Below are 19,209 nucleotides of genomic sequence, written 5' to 3' on the forward strand. Positions count from 1 at the left end.
GGGGTAAGGCTGACCTGGAAATAGGTCAAGTCCCCCTAGAACCTGGGCTCGGGGTCAGGGTGACCTGGAAATGGCCAACATATGAACCTGGACTCGGGGTCAATTAAGGGCAAGGCTGATCTGGAAATAGGTTTGGTCCCCTAAAACTAGGAACTGGACTCGGGGTCAGGCTGACCTGGAAAAGGTTAAGGTCACCTAAACCCAAACTCAGGGTTAATTCGAGAGTAAGGCTGACCTGGAAATAGGTCAAGTTCCCTAGAACCTGGGCTCAGGCTTAGGGTGACCTGGAAATGGGTCAGATATTGAACCTGGACTCGGGGTCAATTAAGGGCTAGGTCGACCTGGAAAACGGTTTGGTCCCCTAAAACTAGGACCTTCACTCGGGGTCAGGCCGACGTGAAAAAGGTTCACTCACCTAGAACCCAAACTCAGGGTCAATTCGGGGGTAAGGCTAACCTGGAAATAGGTCAGGTCTCCAAGGACCCCAAACTCCGGGCCAGATCTAGGTCAGGCTGACCTGGAAGTGGTTGAAAGATGGGATCTCAGATTCTGCGTCTGTTTGACAAATTTCTGTGTTATTTTGATACAGATTTGGTGTAATTTTGTCCCAAAAATGGGTCAGGTCTCACAGGCACCAGAATCTGTTTTAAGACTGAGTAGGTCTAATTACAAATTTGACCACCATTCAAAAAGAAGTTATTGGCCAAATCTCACTCAATACAGCCTACGAGGCAACAGTTCAGACACACTGATAAAAGAGTATGACTTTTTATAATCATTGGCTTAGCAAGGTATTCAGATCCCAATAAATGTTTTTCTCTGAAAAATGATTAGTTACACATGGGAGATATGTGATACCAAAATACAGAAAGATTCAATCCAATAATTGTCTCAGCCATCACTTTGTATATTACGTTTAAAGTTGAGCTCTTTCATGACTTAATATTAAGAAACACAAAGGTACACACAGTTTTTCTGCAGACCACCAGCAAAACTATTTTAAGCAGATATGCGTCTCTCTTGTGAAACAAGGGCTACCACAATAACACTATAATGAGTCTACTAAACACATCATTTTCTCCCCACTGTCATACCTTCCCTTCACCACAACACCTCAGCCCAATCTCTCTCACCACCCTACACCACCATGTCCTTCCTACGCAAACTCTGAGCATACCACTTCTCCATAACCAACTCTCAACCTTAACGCCATCGCCTTAAACCCATCTCTCCACTACTCTCGTAATTTCTACATTTGCAATTTTTTACTTTCAAACTTTCAACTCTATAGCATAATTGAAAGGCCATTGCATAGTTACGGAAGGAAGGGCACGCGCATGCAGTAACTAACTGTTGGGATCACTTCATAATAGACCATGCAAGTCTCCTGCGTATTCGAACCAATTAGGTCTTCATTGCCAAAATGCATGAAAGAAACAAACTTCCCCTTATTCTCCTTGCTCTATAGCCCTTTTCGAAACGACGGCTTCGGCTTTGGATTTGTCTTGAAGCTCCGTTCTCTCATCTGAAGCCATGAGCGCGTATACGCAAAGCATGCATGCAATATTTGTGTCCTTGAGTAAGGCACTTAATCATAATGACTTCTCTCCACCCAGGAGTACAATTTGGTACCGGCAAGATTTGGAGAGTAAGCTGCAAGTGGACTACCATCCTGTCCTGTTTGGTCAGTAAACAGCATGGCTGCCTAAATAAACTGGGCGCCTGCAAGCCAAAATGCAATTTGCCCCTAAACATGCTAAAGATGGTGTCTATTGCAACTTATATATAGACCTTATGCATTGACGCCATCCAGCCGCCATCTTAGAGGTAAAACAGTGACAAAACAATCAAATTGCACAGATTTATACGCGCGGCGCACAGGAATTGGCCAATCAACAACCTCCTTTTGACCTGTAGGTGAGGGTGCCCTACTGAGATGACGTTATGTGCAGGTCTATAGGCACGACTGCAACACACACTGGCTTTTCAACTATGTTATGGAGTTCGAAGTGAAAAACTACAACAAGCGAAGTTTATCGGAGCTGCACAAGCGTGTGCGTTGAATCAGGGCCCAATTTCATAGCTCTGCGCTTACAATCACCATTCTTAGTTTACTTTGCAAGTGCCGAATTTCTGCGCTAGCTGTGCAAGCAAAGAATGCCTAATAACATATGGAGTATGCACGCGCACAAGTAAAAATTCCCTGCTGACAAGTGAAATATGCTTGACCTAAACGCGGAATTCCCTGCTTTTTAAGCGCTGATTCTTGCTTACAATAAGCAGAGCCATGAAATTGAGCCAAGTTGAGTTTGTGTAGCTTCCATAAACTTCTCTTCAGCTCTCCATACACTTTGAACATACACACACATCACTCACACAAAACCACCATACGAAAACATTACAAGTATGCCACATAATTATTTCTAATGAATGACTAAGTTTTGCTGAAACTGGAGGCCAATGTAAAATAGCCACTAGTGAAAATGAAACTTCAAAAGTTATTATACAAGGATAAAAAACATAATTGTTTCATTTTCAGGCCCCTTCTGATTGTTGACTTCATACTTGAACCATTTTCTCTGTAAAATATTTCCTTCTGTATTTAACGCCATTATACACTTTCGGTACACTGCCTGAGACTGTTTTGTCAGCTCTACCAAAACCTTTAAGTGGCAGACTCCGTTAATTATCGTGCCAGTAAAACATAGTGCATAATATTCTGTTAAATATTTCGTTTCTTATTTTCATTTACAACACTTCTTACCTAGCATCGCTATAAAAGTAGACTATTTACCAATTATTTTCAACAAGAAACAACCAACGACTGCCAACTTCGCCCAAATTTGTACATCATGTATAATAAACCTATAATTATTGTATATCAACAATGTACATGTGGATATATTTTGAGTAATGCACTATAAACACAATATGTCATTTACATTTTTACAATTACAACTATGAATGTACATGTACATGTACCTTTAACTTTTGTTCACCATTTGTTCACACTTTGGTCTGTTTCTTTTACCTTCCATCTTTTTATTTTACATATATATATTTCAAGTTGTTTTCATATATACATGTATTTATAAATAAAATGATACGAAAAATGGCCTGCATCAAATTGTAAGGCAGTTTGCAGTCATAGAGTTATATATAAGAACTAGAGGGCGCACTGGTGATGCTTCTTGCAAGAACGCGACGGGACTGCAGTGAGAGTGACACGCGCGCCCTTCTGTACGCGCGTTGAATACGGCGTGCAGCAGATTCTGACTCCACAAACGGCGATTCATTTGGAAAACTTGTCTGATAGCGCCCTCTTTTGAATCTTTAGCACATATTTGCTTATCGCATAGGGGACACACCCTGGGGGACAAAGTTCCCAATGACAACATCATTGCGCACACCGGTCTGTCACACAAAATTATAGGCCTTTTGTTAGCAAGTAAAGGCCTGGTCACACATGCCTCGATAACGAGAACGAAAACAAGAATGTTAACAATGCTCGATTGGTCGGAATGAGTGTGGGCGTATTCTGCTTGGAGCGATTCAACCAATAGAATGCGTTCTCTTAGCGCTGTGATCGTCACGTTTTTGTTATCGCTGCAGATTGACTAAGCCTTAAACGAGCAATTTTTGCTCCTAAGCTTCTGACTCAAAGTTCACAGTTTAAAGAATATTGTACACAAGCTGACATGTTTTATGGTAACTCAAGACCATGCGAAACATATTTGAAAGTAAGCAACGGGTGTAGATTATATATCTGCAAAACTTGGACATCCTTGCACTTAGCAACATACTGCTGGTGCTGAGCATAGTCACTCGACATTAATAATGTCAGATAAGCCACCAATTGGGCAACACGTAGGCTGACAAAGTTTTCATCTTTTTTATGTTTGTTTTATTCATTTTTTTTTTTTACTTAGTTTGTGTTGACAAGAATCAATCTTAGGACAAATAGATCCTGTGTCCATTTTACCTAATTATTCCTAAAATGTATGCAGTTCACTGTTTACTGAAAAAAAAACCCAATTAATTTAATGAAATAAATTGATGTAAACAATATGATTTGATCCAAGCACCACTGGCCCCAAAAAGATGCAGTCAAAGTTTTGACTAGTTTAGAAAAAGTTCTGAATTTTGGTCTTTTTTACCATCCATCTTCAACCATTCTTTGTCTCTTTCTTTTGCTTATTGGATAGATACTTCCAATTAAAATAAAACTTTTTGACCTTTATATAAATCTTCTGAAATCAGGTGGTCACACCCCCGTTCTTAATGTCCCTCTCCATCTGAAGCAATTTGCAATATTTGCAGGTCCATTGCAACATTCGCAGTTCTCCAATTTCTTGACGAATCTTTGGCTTCTAATCGAAGACCGCACCTCACACATTCAGATGGATGGTGTCCTCCGTTTCACTCTCTACAACCGGCACTCGGACAAACCCGTCCATATCCGCCTCAACCTCGCCTCTGACTCGTCCTTTCTTCTGAATCTCTTCGTCAACATCAGTTGTTTTGACCCCTCCTTGTAGGAGGGTGAACTCCTCAGCCTTGGTTGGCTCATCAGGCTCTGTGTCTGACTGCGAAGTGACTGCGTTCAGTTTGATAGCGTTTCTGTTCGCATCAGACTGGGTTTGTTTTGTCCCTTTCTTCCAGCCTTTGCGACCGTTTGTCGTCTGTAGCCTGCTCGGACGCTCTGCACAAAAGATAAATAAGCAAAAGTTCACAGTAACTTTTTGTGTGAATAATTAAAGTTGACTTTGATCTGAAATGAGGACCTTCAACCAAACATGGTGTACCATCCAGAAACAAGTCAAAAACAGACAGGAGTGGATCGGAACTTCATTGCTGCCCTACATGCCAACAGCGGCATAACGGGCAACAGACCTTTATCATGGTGCAGCCATCTTGAACTTCTCACATTGATATCAATGTTACCAAACCAAGGCTGGAAGAACAAAATAGTATGGTTCCTAATTGCAAAATGGTTTTAAAAATTCACTATTGTTATTTGATACGAGGTACATGACCAAGATGGAGACTGCATGATGATAAAGGTCTATAAGTAAGTGACTTTGATCTGCAAATAAACTGGATTCGAAATATTAAAGAGATGGGAAGAAATGATAATCACTGAGGACTTGTGAAAGGTGAAGGGGTAACTCTGTTTCAGCCCCAGGAGTAGGTCAGGCATGGCCCTCATGGACTCCGTTTCCACAGTGTTGGCCTCAGAGCCCCTTCAAAAGTTTCTCATAGACTTTCGGATTTTAAAATGAAAGTGGCCTTGCCCTCCTTGCCAGTATCAGTTCAGTGTAGCCCTCACCTTGAAGTGGCCGTCCGTGGCCTTTTGAATTGGGCAACATCTCACCAAAAAATGTACAAAATAAATTAGTTCCCATAATAGACCTTATGCATTGACGTCATCCAGCCGCCATCTTTGAGGTCAAACGGTCACAAAACAATCGAAACAATCGTACTGAAATGACGTCATGTGCATAAGGTCTATTACTTGAACATGAAAAGCTTTAAACATCATTCGCTACAATAATAATTGGGAAATAGAACAAAAAAATATTAAAGGAACACGTTGCCTTGGATCGGACAAGTTGGTCTTTGAAAAGCGTTTGTATAACCGTTTGTTATAAAATGCATATGGGTAGAAAGATGTTGTAAAAGTAGAATATAGTGAGCCACAAACATTCCTCGAAATTGCACGGTTTTCCTTTTACCTCGTCAACTAACACGGTCGGCCATTTATGTGAGTCAAATTTTTGACTGCCATAAATGTCCGACCATGTTAGTTCGCAAAGTAAAAGGAAACCCACACAATTTTAACGCAAATTTGTGTGGATCATTGTATTCTATTTTTAAAACATCTTTCCAACCAGATGCATTTTATAACAAACGGTTATAAACGCTTTTTATAGACCAACTCGTCCAATCCAAGGCAACGAGTTCCTTAAACAGAAACAACCAAGTGCCGATTAGAAGCCTTAGTGGTTCCTAGGAATTAACTAATTGTAATACCTCCAGTGGAGTTAGCCTGCTTCATGTCTGTGGTCATAGTAGCAAGGGATATGTTGAGAGAGGTGCGAGCTCTGCTCAGTACTCGCCGGACGTATGGGGCGGTTAGGAGGGTGTACAACATCGGGTTCACTGCTGAGTTGACTGGAAGAACAAATACAGCTATCCAAGCGTATACCTAAGAATGGAAAACAAAATATGGAAAAGTTCTCTCAATTCTCTGCTCTTTCAAGTTTCAGGTTTAACAATTCAGTAACTCAATTTATCTTCCCCCCAAAACAGGTTATGTTTATATTTCAAATTTATAACTTGCAATAACAAAAACGATGCATCAACAAATGTGCAACGGCACTGGGAGACATTGAAAGGCTTGGAGGCAGCAGCCTTACCAGGTAAATGTCCATTGTTTATGTAGTTCTGAGGGTGCGCACACTTCAGAGAACAATGTATTTACCTGGTAAGTCTACTGCAACCTAGTATCACCGAAAGTCTCCAGTTAAAAGACGTATAATTTATTAGTACCAAGTTATGAACAAGGAAAACTGACGAGGTAAACTTTAAATGTTTTGTTTTGAACAAAGAAATTCTGACTGGAGTGGGACTTGAACCAATGACCGCTGGATTAACATACCTGGCCCTCTACCAACTGAGCTATCTAGCCCTATGTTGGTGGTCTCCCCTATTAGTTAATATCTTTGTTCGGGAGAGCCAGTCAAAAGTCATTAACCGTTAGCTGCATGTGACCAGGGATCACATCAAAGTTTATGATACAACCTGGAAAACAGCAGAAAGGGGATCACCTTAATGGGATGTAACAAGGCGGAGTGACTGGGCAAGTTTTAAATAGTTTGGGTATGAACAAAGAGAGTTTATCAGTAGGTAACTTTTCCACTCAGTCACCATTAATATCTGAAAAATTTTGAGTTCAATAAAGTTAGATTATCCTTTCCAAATAGTTAATTTGTTGTTTGAGTGGCTTACCTGAGGTGGGATGTAAGCCCCGCCGAGCGAAGCCACGCCCAAAAGTATGATCGGTATCCAACAGACGAAATCTGTCATGACGATCAGTGTCATCCGTCTCGCCATTGCGTCCCCAGTATTTGCGTCGCGCGACCGGTTCACGGCCCTCTGCGTACGCCTGGCCACGACGAACATGACAGAGTATGACACAGCGATGGTGGCAAAGGAGACAAAGTTGAGCACCAGGAAGATGACGACTGAGTACTCCCAGCCGGGGTAGTCTCCCGGGGTGATGTGAAGGGCGAGGCAGACCCCGGACCGACCGTAGAAGTTACCGAAGTACTCCAAGCCGGCGAGAGGAAACGCGGAGAGGAAGATCACCATCAACCACGTGATGACCATAACGCGGACCGCGCCGCTGAACTCCATGTCCTTAATACGGAACGGGAAGAGGATTGAGAACAGACGGTGCAAGGTGATGATGGTCAAACTGAAGACAGACAGCTCACTAGAGAAAGTGGAGAGAAAGCCGGCAAAGTGGCAGAGACCAGACGAGCGCCAGTGCTCATCGAATAGGATGTAGTAGCCGCGATAGTAGGCATCGACGGCTGCAATGATGAGAAGGTAAACACCCATGCAGAAGTCACCGATGGCAAGGTTTGTGATCAAGAATGAGTGGACCTAGTCATGAACAAATAAGTAAAATACTTTGCTTATATTTTGTTTAAGGTTTGTAACCGTTAGCCGACTTTCACAATTAATTGCTGTCAATATTTGCTTGTAAATTATAACATTGATACCGTCACCACGAAAACTAGCTAAAAGACACGTAATATTTCATTTGAATATATTTGTTATGATATTTGTCTGGGTAAGTTTTTGTACACCAATTGGACTAAGCAACTGATCAATACTGACGTGCACCTTAAACCAACGCATAGGAACGTTGTCCTGTCTATACAAAACTAATCATGCACTTGTTTCCATTGTTCGACATCAAAGATGCAACCGATGCAAGGGGTCTAATACGATTCCATTGTTTAGCAAACACTTTTCGCGTCCCGCTTTATCATCATAGTTAAACACCAAGAGGTTAGTCTAGCAAAAAACTTTTCTACAACATGTACATGTACCTGCAAAAAGAAAAAACTGTTACATGCCCAGGGTTGGGGATATGTTGCATGCTTACATGCCTTTTGGCGACCCAAATTGGGGGAAGATATTGGTTCTTATAATAAACTTGGCTTTTAACATCTGAGCTACAGCATTTGGGACAAAGTTCCAAACAGAATCAATCCATACAAATTGTTGGGGAAAAAATTCTTTTGCTTGTCATGGTCCCTGCATTTCATTACCCTGACTTTGGATCCGCCAGAAACGCCAGACAACATTGTTAATAAAAGTTATGTTAATAAAGCAAAGTATTGTCCTCTGTGAGAACAGTAACATAATAATCTAGAATGGGGCAACATAATTTAACTAATTGGTTCGACAGTGGGTTACACAATGCTCTACTAATATCTTGAGTATTATTTTTTCCAGTGGTTCGTACCAAAAGACCCAATGCACAACACGCAGCACACTCATTGCATGCGCGTCTCCTGTCCGCCATTTTGGGTGTCAAAACATGCACAAAAGGATGGTACACGCGTTTACGCACCGCCGAACAATGCAGGTCTACCATTTCTGCCTTTTTAGGGGAGTCCATTCCTTTTGTGCTTGTTTTGACACAAAATGGCGGACAGGAGACGCACGTGTATGTGCGCTGCGCGTTGTGATCGGGTCTATACCCTGAAAGTTTTTTAAACCTATGTAAAATCAACAGGCAAGCTTGACCAGAACTGATTTGGTAATATTTACCCAAGTTGGCCCAACCATATCAGGGTACTGTTCACACAAGGGGCTCTGTTGAGCAATGAAACACAGAGAAACGTACACACACAAATAATGGACTTCTGTCATGCTGGAACCGTATTTGTTATTATCTCTGTCTCAATAATTATCATTACTGGTATATATACCACACACACACACGGCCATTCTTGTCATTCAATTGGTGCAACACCTGTACTCCATTATATTGCCAGGTATAAACTGCTGCAGTGCCAATAAATTCAATATTGAACAGGCGCCTGTCCAATATGGATAGTTAATGGACACTTTTGCAGTGTTGTTTCCAAACTAATTATTCCCCACCCCTTTGTCCTAACAAGGTTCTCAAACCGTTGCGAAACTATACAGTAGGTTTCGGGTTTGTTCCAATTTACTTTAGATATTTACAAAGTCAGTTTTATAGTTTAAATAGCAATTGTGGCAGATGTGATAGGGAATTCTATACCCCTATCCTATCCCCATTTGGGATACTATGGGCTGAAGGAGGTGGATTAAAAAGAGGGCGCTACCAGAAGAAGTTTGTGCGCGCAGTTTGCCGTTTGGGGGGACAGAACCGCCTGCCACATTGGTAAACTCAATTTATATTCGCGCTGATTAGCTATATCACACACCAATAGTAAAATATCAAAGGGAACAAACTATGCTTCAGTGACATAGTATGTCATGCTTATGAGCAAGAACACAGAAAAAAAAACTTAGCGAAAACTCCCCCAAAAAACCAGAGCGGTTAGGTTAATTGATTAAAACCGACACCCAAGATTAGAAGGGAAAAAAGAAGAATATATATCAAGGCGTTAGCTGACAGTGCTCAGTGAACCATGCACACATTGTGAGGGCTAGTGACACACACACAATTTTCATATTCAGTGACAAAACAGATGTTCAAACAATTGATAGAACAAGGACAGTTCAATGTAGATCTTTCACTTAGTTTTGTAAACCTCAGCAAGAAGTTATCAGTCCCAACATTCACAGGAAAAAAAAAACCTTATTATCAGCAGATTCATGATGGTGCATAAGGCAGGTTATTGGTAATAGACTGTGCAAGTCGTCTCGTGTGTAATCAGAACCAGAAAGCATGTCAAACGAAGAACTTTATTTTTATGGAATCAAATCTTTGCTTTAAATTTTTCTCATGACTAATCTGAACAATAAAAAATAATCAGTACAACTTGTATTAATTTGTTTTTAGATTTTCAAACAAATACACATACTCGGTTACATATTATGTGAACAAAAGTAAACCTCTTGGACATCGATGTTTATTTGATCTTAAAATTGTTGAAATCCCTTTTGTAAATCTACGACCGACTGTGGAACTACTAAAAGCTGGTTTAAACGCAGACGCGCAATGGTCTGGAGGGCGTAAAATTAAGGCGTGATGCACTTTAAAGAGGAAGCTGATGCCTCAAAAGGCTTTTAACCGCGGGCGACAAAAATTCTTAATTTTGTGGAAGGTTTGGGGTGAAAAGACTTTACTACCAGGGAGATAGTTCTTCATTGTGGAGTTACATCTTAATTTGTCTCAATGTTTCGACTAGCCTGTTCTAGTCATCATCAGGAGAGTTTACAGATCAACACTTACCCTGTTATCCCTCTTGCTGTTCATCCGCATCATGATCACCACCAGGTTACCCACAGAGGCAATGATCCCAATCACCCATATAGAGCCGCGCAGGAATACGTTGGCCATCAGGTCCTCGCAAGAAGAGAACTCGTCTGGTTTGGGGTAGCAGTCTTCCACATGTTTTGCCATACAACAGAAGCGATATGCATCTGTATATCTGTAGAATTGAAAATATCACACCAGTTAAAAATACATATTTATACAAGTTTGGGGTATAGACCTTCATCACGGTGTGGCCATCTTGATTTTACTCCATTCCAACTCATTGTAACCAAACTGAGACTGGACGAAATAATAGTCTGGTGCCATGTTTGCGCACTGAATTTTAGCATTCATTACTGTTATGGAAACATGGAACATGACCAAGATGGTGACAGCATGATAAAGGTCTATAGACCTGCAGCCATCTTGAAAATCTCCCATTGATATTAATGTTACCAAACCGAGGCTGGAAGAACATAATAGTCTGGTTCCAATTTGCAAAATGGTTATTAGCATTCATTACTGTTAATTGATACAAGGAACATGATTAAGATGGACGCAGCATGATAAAGGTCTAGAGCAGTCTTTCAAATGTTTTGCCATACAACAGAAGCGATGCATCTGTATATCTGTAGAATTGAAACTATCACACCAGTTAAAAATATATATTTAAACAAGCTTGGGGTACAGCAGTCTTCCACATGTTTTGCCATACAACAGAAGCGATGCATCTGTATATCTGTAGAATTGAAACTATCACACCAGTTAAAAATAAATATTTAAACAAGCTTGGGGTACAGCAGTCTTCCACATGTTTTGCCATACAACAGAAGCGATATGCATCTGTGTAACTTATTGGGTAGAACTGAAAATATTAAATTAGTTAAAAATACATTTTATATAAATAATCCTCACCTAAAGGGAAGGTACACGTTTGGTAGTTACTCAAAACAAATATTAACTTAAAAACTGACTTGGTACCAAGCATTGGAGAGCTGTTGATAGTGTTGAAACATTGTTGGAAACGACTCCCTCTGAAGTAACGTAGTTTTTGAGAAAGAGGTAACTTCTCACTAAAATAATAAAAGACTTCTAGCTAGAAGTCTTTTATTCTTATCTGAAAGCACACAAATTCGCCAAAAAGGGAGTTTTTACTTTCATCATTTTCTCGCAACTTCGATGACCAATTGAGCCCAAATTTTCACAGGCTTGTTATTTTATGGTTATAATGGGATACACCAAGTGAAAAGACTGGTCTTTGACAATTACCAAACATGTACCTTCCCTTTAAAAAAAAAGGTATTACACAGGATTGGTAGAGCTGACAAAAAAGCCAGTGTTCATGTTTTGTGTGAAAATGTTGCCATAAATGTTGCCAGCAGAAAACAGTGAAAAACCATTCACAATTTTCAGCATTTGAACACATTTTGTCCTTCAAATTGTAATAAGCGAAATCAGCTATTGCTTATTGTCAAAACTGTATATATTTCAAACATACCGTAAGTAGTAAAACACTAGAGAAGAAAAGAAATGAAACTCACAACTTTTGTAGATTCGGAAGACCGTAGAATGCTCTGTCGTGAATGAAATCTAGACTATTGTTGGAAATATCTCTGCAACACGAAAGACAAAAATTAAAAAACTAAGTTAAAATAAATTTTAGCCTTCGAGAAAGACTTTCCTAGAATCAAAGCGTCAGGCCATTGACTATTTTTTGTGTTTGTATTAGGAGACATTCTTCCCATACACATTGTTTCAAAACAAATTGGTAAGACACTGCTCTAGAATGGCAAGGGTCGTGGGTTCGAATGCCACCCGAGTAATAAGCCTGCGATATTTTTTCACAGGACTCGGGAAACTACTAAGTATACAGTGCTAACACACATTGGTGTATGGGTAAATCCAAAATTAAAAAATTAGTACCTGCCGTACTTTACAACATTAGCGTAAGTTGCTGTGTACTGGGTGTTGTGTATGCATGTAAAAGAACCCAGCTACGTACACTTATTGCTGAAGAGACGGGTTTGCCCCGGTGTGTCTGGCAGTGGCTGCTGAATGTGCCGTACCACCTTATAAACATATACTGACCCAATTCACCTGACGTCATCATCAAAATAATCTTTGATGCACCTTTTTGGTGGGCAGTGTCCCTGTGCGTTATTCAGTGAGATTACACGTAAACCTATTGCCCACCAAAATGGTGAGCGTGGCACAGTCGCCACATGTGACGTGCGTGCAAGGAGTCAATACTCCCCAGGGAGCTGAGATGGTTTAAGGAATGAGTTAAGGCCTGGTGACCAGGGGTAATAATGTTGGAATCGCTTTGAGAAGCCCTTTGGGTGTGAAAAGGGCTATATAAAACCGATTATATTATTATTATCATTATAAGGTGCTACATATAGGGTTTCATAATTCAAGAGTGCTTTGATACACCCTAGAGGTGTGATAAAAACGCGTAATTTGGGAGTTATTTTTGATAACACACTATCCATGGACAAACATGTCAGCAGAATCTGTCAATCGACATACTATTACTTAAGAACTGTTAATACCATTCGAAAAACCTTATCACATAAAACTGCTGCTACTATCATTCATTCTTTGGTCACTTCTCGCCTTGACAATGGTAATTCCCTATTATACGGAGTTACCGAACACCAACTCCACAAACTACAACTTTTACAAAATGCTGCCGCTCGTGTTTTAACAAAATCTAAAAAACATGATCATATTACACCTATATTGCAGGAACTTCACTGGCTACCCATTCGACAACGAATTCAATTCAAAATTCTACTTATTGCATTTAAATCTCAGTTTGGCTTGACTCCGTCTTATATTGCAAATCTCCTTGTACCTTATGCCCCCTCTCGCACTCTTCGTTCTTCTGCTAAGTTCCTTTTAACTATTCCTAGAACTTCCTCATCATATGGCGATCGTTCCTTTTCCGCTTGTGCTCCTAATCTTTGGAACGCTTTACCTGATAACATCAGGCGCTGTAGTTCTCTTCCATTGGTTGAAAACTTGCTTAAAACTCATTTATTTAAATCCTCTTACACTTAGCTCGTTACATGTCTTGACAGTCGATTATTCATTGTATAATTTTGTATTATGTTCTACATTTCTTTTTTGTTGTATGTATTGTTTTTTTGTTCTGCGCCTCGGAATAGGGTATTGTACACTAGATAGATGGCGCATTATAAATGCATTATTATCATTATTATTATTATTAGAACCCAGTATTATAAGATGGCACACCAAGAGTGGTATTATAAATTGCCACTATTACAAATTGCCACTAGTATTATTATTATTATTATTATGCAGTAAGTCTAGCCAAGTTCAGTTTGAGGAGGAGACACAGGCAAATAATAATAATAATAATAATAATAATAATAATAATAATAATAATAATAATAATAATAATAATAATAATAATAATAATAATAATAATAATAATAATAATAATAATAATAATAATAATAATAATAATAATAATAATAATAATAATAATAATAATAATAATAATAATAATAATAATAATAATAATAATAATAATAATAATAATAATAAATAATAATAAATAATAAATAATAAATAATAATAATACAAGAGCATTTATATAGCACCTTATGCCAGGCCTCAAGGCGCTTTCCACTAAAATACAATGTTTTAAAAACAACACTAAATAGAGAAAAGGCAGTCTAAAAACCACCAGAAGGGTAAACAAATTAAAATTAACACACCCACCAGGAGCAAACCACGATTAAAAATACTAGAAGTGAGAGGTTACCAGCACCTCGCCCTATAAGCAACAACGTTCTTGATGTACTTATACAGTATACATACATGTACAACACAATGCTGAGCAGGAAGTCCAAAAATACTGAAAATGTGATCAAATCACGGAGAGCGAGTTGACACACTTGGTGCCACAAAATAGGGTGCTTCAACATTCATGTCGTTGTCTACTAGAGAGGGAGGTCTAGAACAAAATTCTGTCCTCAAGACAGTTCAAGGTCAGAATGCAACAAATTGTTCGGTGACAAGGGAATACAACAGATAACTGATACATTGTACACATGTTCAACTTACAAAACTAACAGCTTGTTCAGTCCAAAGAATGCACTTTGAGGGATGTCTTTTATGTTGTTTCCAGATAAATTTCTGTTGGGAAAAGAAAAAGCAACAGTAAAAATAAAAAGTGTCAAACATGTGTCCATGTGAACCCACACCTTCAAAGTTAAGCGCTCACTTGTAGGCAATACATTTTAGTCAAACATACAAGACATTATATCAACAAATATACCTAAGAATTAACTCCCTTGATGTATTCTCCTAAAAATTGAAAAAAAAGATAAAGATATTTGTACTTGTCTGCATCATAAAAACAATTAAAAAATTGGCTTTACATTAAAAGTAAAAAAATAAGTAGATAACGAATACACTCATATTTACATAGAACACAATTACATTATTAACAATACATAAAAAAACACAACTTGCTTATAAAAGGTTTTATAACTTGCATACGAAAGGTTTTGCTTACAAAGTGAAATGTTTTATAAGAATACTTACAGATATGCCAAATTGCTGAGGCCTTCAAATGCTCCATTATATATCGATGTAATGCTTTGTCCACTTAAGTCCCTAAAACGTTCAAAAATAAACATAGGCTCAAATATCAAATACACACAATCAAACATTTTTGGTTGCACGAATACAACTTTTTCAGTAACTTGCAATACAGTGTCACACAATAGCTAGCCATGGAGAGGCAATTGTTTTAAGGTTAGAGTTAGAGTGTTTTAAGGTATGGGTCGACAACATTTTATAAACAGTTCAATAAAGATTGTTACACCTCGGTAACAAATTGTGAAGTTTGATTGGTTGAGAACCAATCACGTGGTGTGATACAAAGTCGCATGTTCCATGAGGTGAACACGAGTTTTGCTTACCGGTGTACATTACGACCCCCCCCCCCCCCCCCCACGGTGTACAAAACACCATGGACCCTGTCCCAGCGCGCAAAAATTGTATAACGGTTCATACTTTTGATGATGCAATAATCAATACGCTCCAGGAAAACTATGAACCGGGCATTGGTCTAATAAAAAAGTTTAATCAATTTGCAAAATTGTGTTCGCTATTCAAGACGTCAAACGTATTTTCTCTATGCATAAAAGCGAAGGCTTCCACATGTTTTTCCAAATTGCTAATTACTGTGTGTATTGAAATTATTATATGTGACCCACTCTGTGAAAATTAGTCACATGTCGCCCAATGCAATATTAAGTTATGGACAGTTTAATGTGGAAAATGTAAAAAAAAAACATGTTTTTTTTCTTTTTAAGATCTTTAGTTGCATGGTTAACTTTCAGGCAATAAAGCTATGAATACAACAATTTTGTGATCATACTTGTGTCTAATTTGTATCCTTTTGCACACAATGGTAGTTTAAAATATCATTTTACTTGTAATTCGTTTTTCACAAAAAAATGGTGTAGTGGCTAATTTCAAACGGGAGTAACTCAGCAACGCGATACACCCCAAAGCTTAGACACATACCGAATTACTGCTGATGATGTGGTCTTTCCAGCCATGCATATAACTCAATTCCTGAAATTGCCTACATCTGACTCATTTTCACAGAGCGGGTCACATATTTTCAATAGCACTTGAGGAACTTGCCAAAAATAAAAATGCAGAATTGAACCAGTACTGGTGATGTGAATTCACTTATCAAGTTAATACTTACAATCCCCGGACCTTGTGTGGGAAGACCGTCGAACATTTAAACTATTTTAAGGACATAAACACAAATGATTTACTTGTTATACTTACAGAGTCGTTAAATCTCGGAGTCCTATAAATGCTTTGTCTTCAATCGTTGTGATTTTATTGCCGTTTAACTTCCTACAAATTGGAAAAAGTTAAACCTTGTTACAAATATTTCAGATTTTATGTTAAATTATATTCTTTTATTTTTTTTATATACAATTTGTTATAAAAAATTTCTTACACATTTTAAAACAATGTCCAGGCAGTCCAAATTTACTTTGTAAAACATGATTTTATCAGTAAATTTTGCTTTGTTTAAAGGCAGTGGACACTATTGGTAATTACTCAAAATAATTATTAGCATAAAACCTCACTTGGTAATGAGTAATGGGGAGAGGTTGATAGTATAAAACATTGTGAGAAACGGCTCCCTCTGAAGTGACATAGTTTTTGAGAAAGAAGTCATTTTCCACGAATTAGATTTTGAGACCTCAAGTTTAGAATTTGAGGTCCCGAAATCAAGCATCTGAAAGCACACAACTTTGTGTGACAAGGGTGTTTTTTTCTTTCATAGTTATCTCGCAACTCCGACGACCAATCGAGCTCAAATTTTTACAGGTTTGTTATTTTATGCATATATTGAGATACAGCAAGTGAGAAGACTGGTCATTGACAATTACCAATAGTGTCCAGAGTCTTTAATCCAAAATATTTCAATTTATCACACTGATATAAAAATACTTACAGCATCTTAATCTTGAATGTGTTGAAGAATGTGTTACTTTGTAACACAGTAATGTTGTTGTCTGCAAGAATTCTGGAATGAATAAAACAAAAAACACAATGAGTATAATGGAAAAGTGTTTGAATCATTTCTGTTTTTATCCTACCCGGGCCCAATTTTACAAAGCTGATTAGAAGAAAATTTTGCTTAGCAAATTTCTTTGCTATTAGCAAAATTTCTTAGCAAATTTCTTTGCTAAGCAGTAAATCAGTGGGGTACCAAACAGAGGAATGGAATGTACAGTTGGTAACCTATACAAAGCCACTTAAAAGTGTTCTTTTTTGTGCTTAGCAGATTTTTGAGCTTGCATGCTTTATGAAATTGGGACATGTCTATCGTACGTTCTTGTTCCTGTTTATGTTATGTTTGTCTGTCCTCAGGCATCTCACCACAAGCAACGTCTTCTAGATGACGCTTCCATACTTTATTAATGTTCTGCCTTGTAAAAATGCATTGATGGTTACTTCTTTAAATCAATATTTTTGGTTTTGTATTGTTTGGAAATATAGAAGGGTTTGCGGTAATACATGTAATGAGTATCTCTAAATGAGTTGGGCTGGTTCTGAAAACCGTTGGTTAACTCGACGTTTCGATCAGTATGCTCTGATCGTCTTCTGGAGAATGCTAGACTTTGATGCTACATGCTGCTTAAGTACTGGGCGGCGGATTAGCTTGGTGATGCATGAAAGCGGGAAATACAGGCGGGAAGTTGAACTCGATGATGCGTGGTGTAATTGTTTGGAAGTTTTCATGAAGTATGAAAATTTGTTTAGATTGAAATGTAATGAGTGTTTCATCATATTTAAAAAAAAATATTGCGGGGAAGTTGTGCCTGTTTGTATGTCAATCATTTATAAATAGGCCAACCATGGCAAAGTTTTGAATGCTATCATTTTCAGGATAGTTTACAATCACGATTACCCATAGTTGGATTTCTGGTCAACTGAAATTCTCAGGAGCACACCACCGTTAACGGCAAAAAAAGCAATTTCCAATCAAAAACGTCATTAATCAAAATATTATTGAAGTGCCTAGCACCATTACTACCCCTGTTCATTGCGCTTTTCCTACAACCATCAATATGACTGAACAATGAACTTACAATGAATGGAGATTCGGTACATTCTTCAAGGCCTCGCTGTTAATAAATGAAATCTGATTATCCGATAGATCTCTGCAGAATAGAAGAAAAGAAGGTGTGGTTTTAAATCTTATCAATATAATGGGTCACTTTTGGTAACCATGAAATTTGTCTTCCCTGTGTAAAGGAGACTATACAATTTATACAAGAAAGGCATAGCAAAAATAGACAACAAGAACAAAGTTACAGTTTACAGATATATACAAATATAAAGATATAAAGATGTGGGGAGCATGTAAAAAATACAACAAAAAAGAGTGAACCAAATTATATCGACCATCTACTGGTAAAAAGCTTAATTGCACTAGAGAGAAAGGAATCCTTAAACCTGTTGGTCTTTAAGCATAGCTGTCCCCAGCCGTGACACTGTGTCCTTGAGCAAGACACTTAACCATTGCTTCGTCCTTCGGATGGGACGTAAAGCCGTTGGTCCCATGTGTTGTGTAACGCATGTAAAAGAACCCAGTGCACTTATCGAAAAGAGTAGGGGTTCGCCCCGGTGTTCCTGGTTGTGGCTGCTTAATGCGCCGTAGCACCTTGTAAACCCTTATAAGGTGCTAAATAATTGGGTCTCAGAATTCATCACTGAAATAACCTATCTTTCTGAAAGTTTGTATATACTCAGCGCCTTGAGGACCTTGTTTGGTAGATACGTGCGCTATATAAGACTTCGATATATATATATATATATCTATAAGCATAGCTGTCATAGCTGTCTTTAAGCATAGCTGTCATATACCATGCCAGGTATGTGGCAGGGGTTGTGTCCCCCCCCCCTCCAAATGTTCCCATATTTGAACACACTCTTTTGCTCTTGTACAGGAAGTACATCCCCTAAAATCCTATCAATGAAGACACGGCAGAATGGATACGCCAAGTGTCATGACTGGGATTCGAACCCATACACTGATTGTGCACAGATCTGCACCTTTCTGCAGTTAAACATGGTTACTTAAAATGAATGTGTACTATGCAACTCTGTAAATGCAGGGCAACAGACCACACTGTGAG

At 38.5% G+C, this 19,209-nt stretch overlaps 1 protein-coding gene across 1 annotated transcript in view; it reads right to left on the reverse strand.

Moving 5' to 3' along the window:
• Window positions 1-2,541: 2,541 nt before the first annotated feature.
• The window catches only part of LOC117300759 (G-protein coupled receptor GRL101-like), a 72,290-nt gene continuing 55,622 nt past the window's right edge, over window positions 2,542-19,209 (reverse strand). The window contains exons 16-26 of the mRNA XM_033784543.1: window positions 18,160-18,231; window positions 17,019-17,090; window positions 16,337-16,408; window positions 15,071-15,142; window positions 14,588-14,659; window positions 12,034-12,105; window positions 10,469-10,667; window positions 8,851-8,895; window positions 7,012-7,671; window positions 6,034-6,208; window positions 2,542-4,702 (exon numbers count right to left, since the gene is read on the reverse strand). Coding sequence (XP_033640434.1) covers window positions 4,389-4,702; window positions 6,034-6,208; window positions 7,012-7,671; window positions 8,851-8,895; window positions 10,469-10,667; window positions 12,034-12,105; window positions 14,588-14,659; window positions 15,071-15,142; window positions 16,337-16,408; window positions 17,019-17,090; window positions 18,160-18,231 — 1,825 coding nt within the window. The 3' untranslated portion in view covers window positions 2,542-4,388. The remainder of the gene's footprint in view (window positions 4,703-6,033; window positions 6,209-7,011; window positions 7,672-8,850; window positions 8,896-10,468; window positions 10,668-12,033; window positions 12,106-14,587; window positions 14,660-15,070; window positions 15,143-16,336; window positions 16,409-17,018; window positions 17,091-18,159; window positions 18,232-19,209) is intronic.

This window comes from Asterias rubens, chromosome 16, assembly GCF_902459465.1.
Source record: "Asterias rubens chromosome 16, eAstRub1.3, whole genome shotgun sequence".
In the NCBI taxonomy this organism is placed as follows: Eukaryota; Metazoa; Echinodermata; class Asteroidea; order Forcipulatida; family Asteriidae; genus Asterias; species Asterias rubens.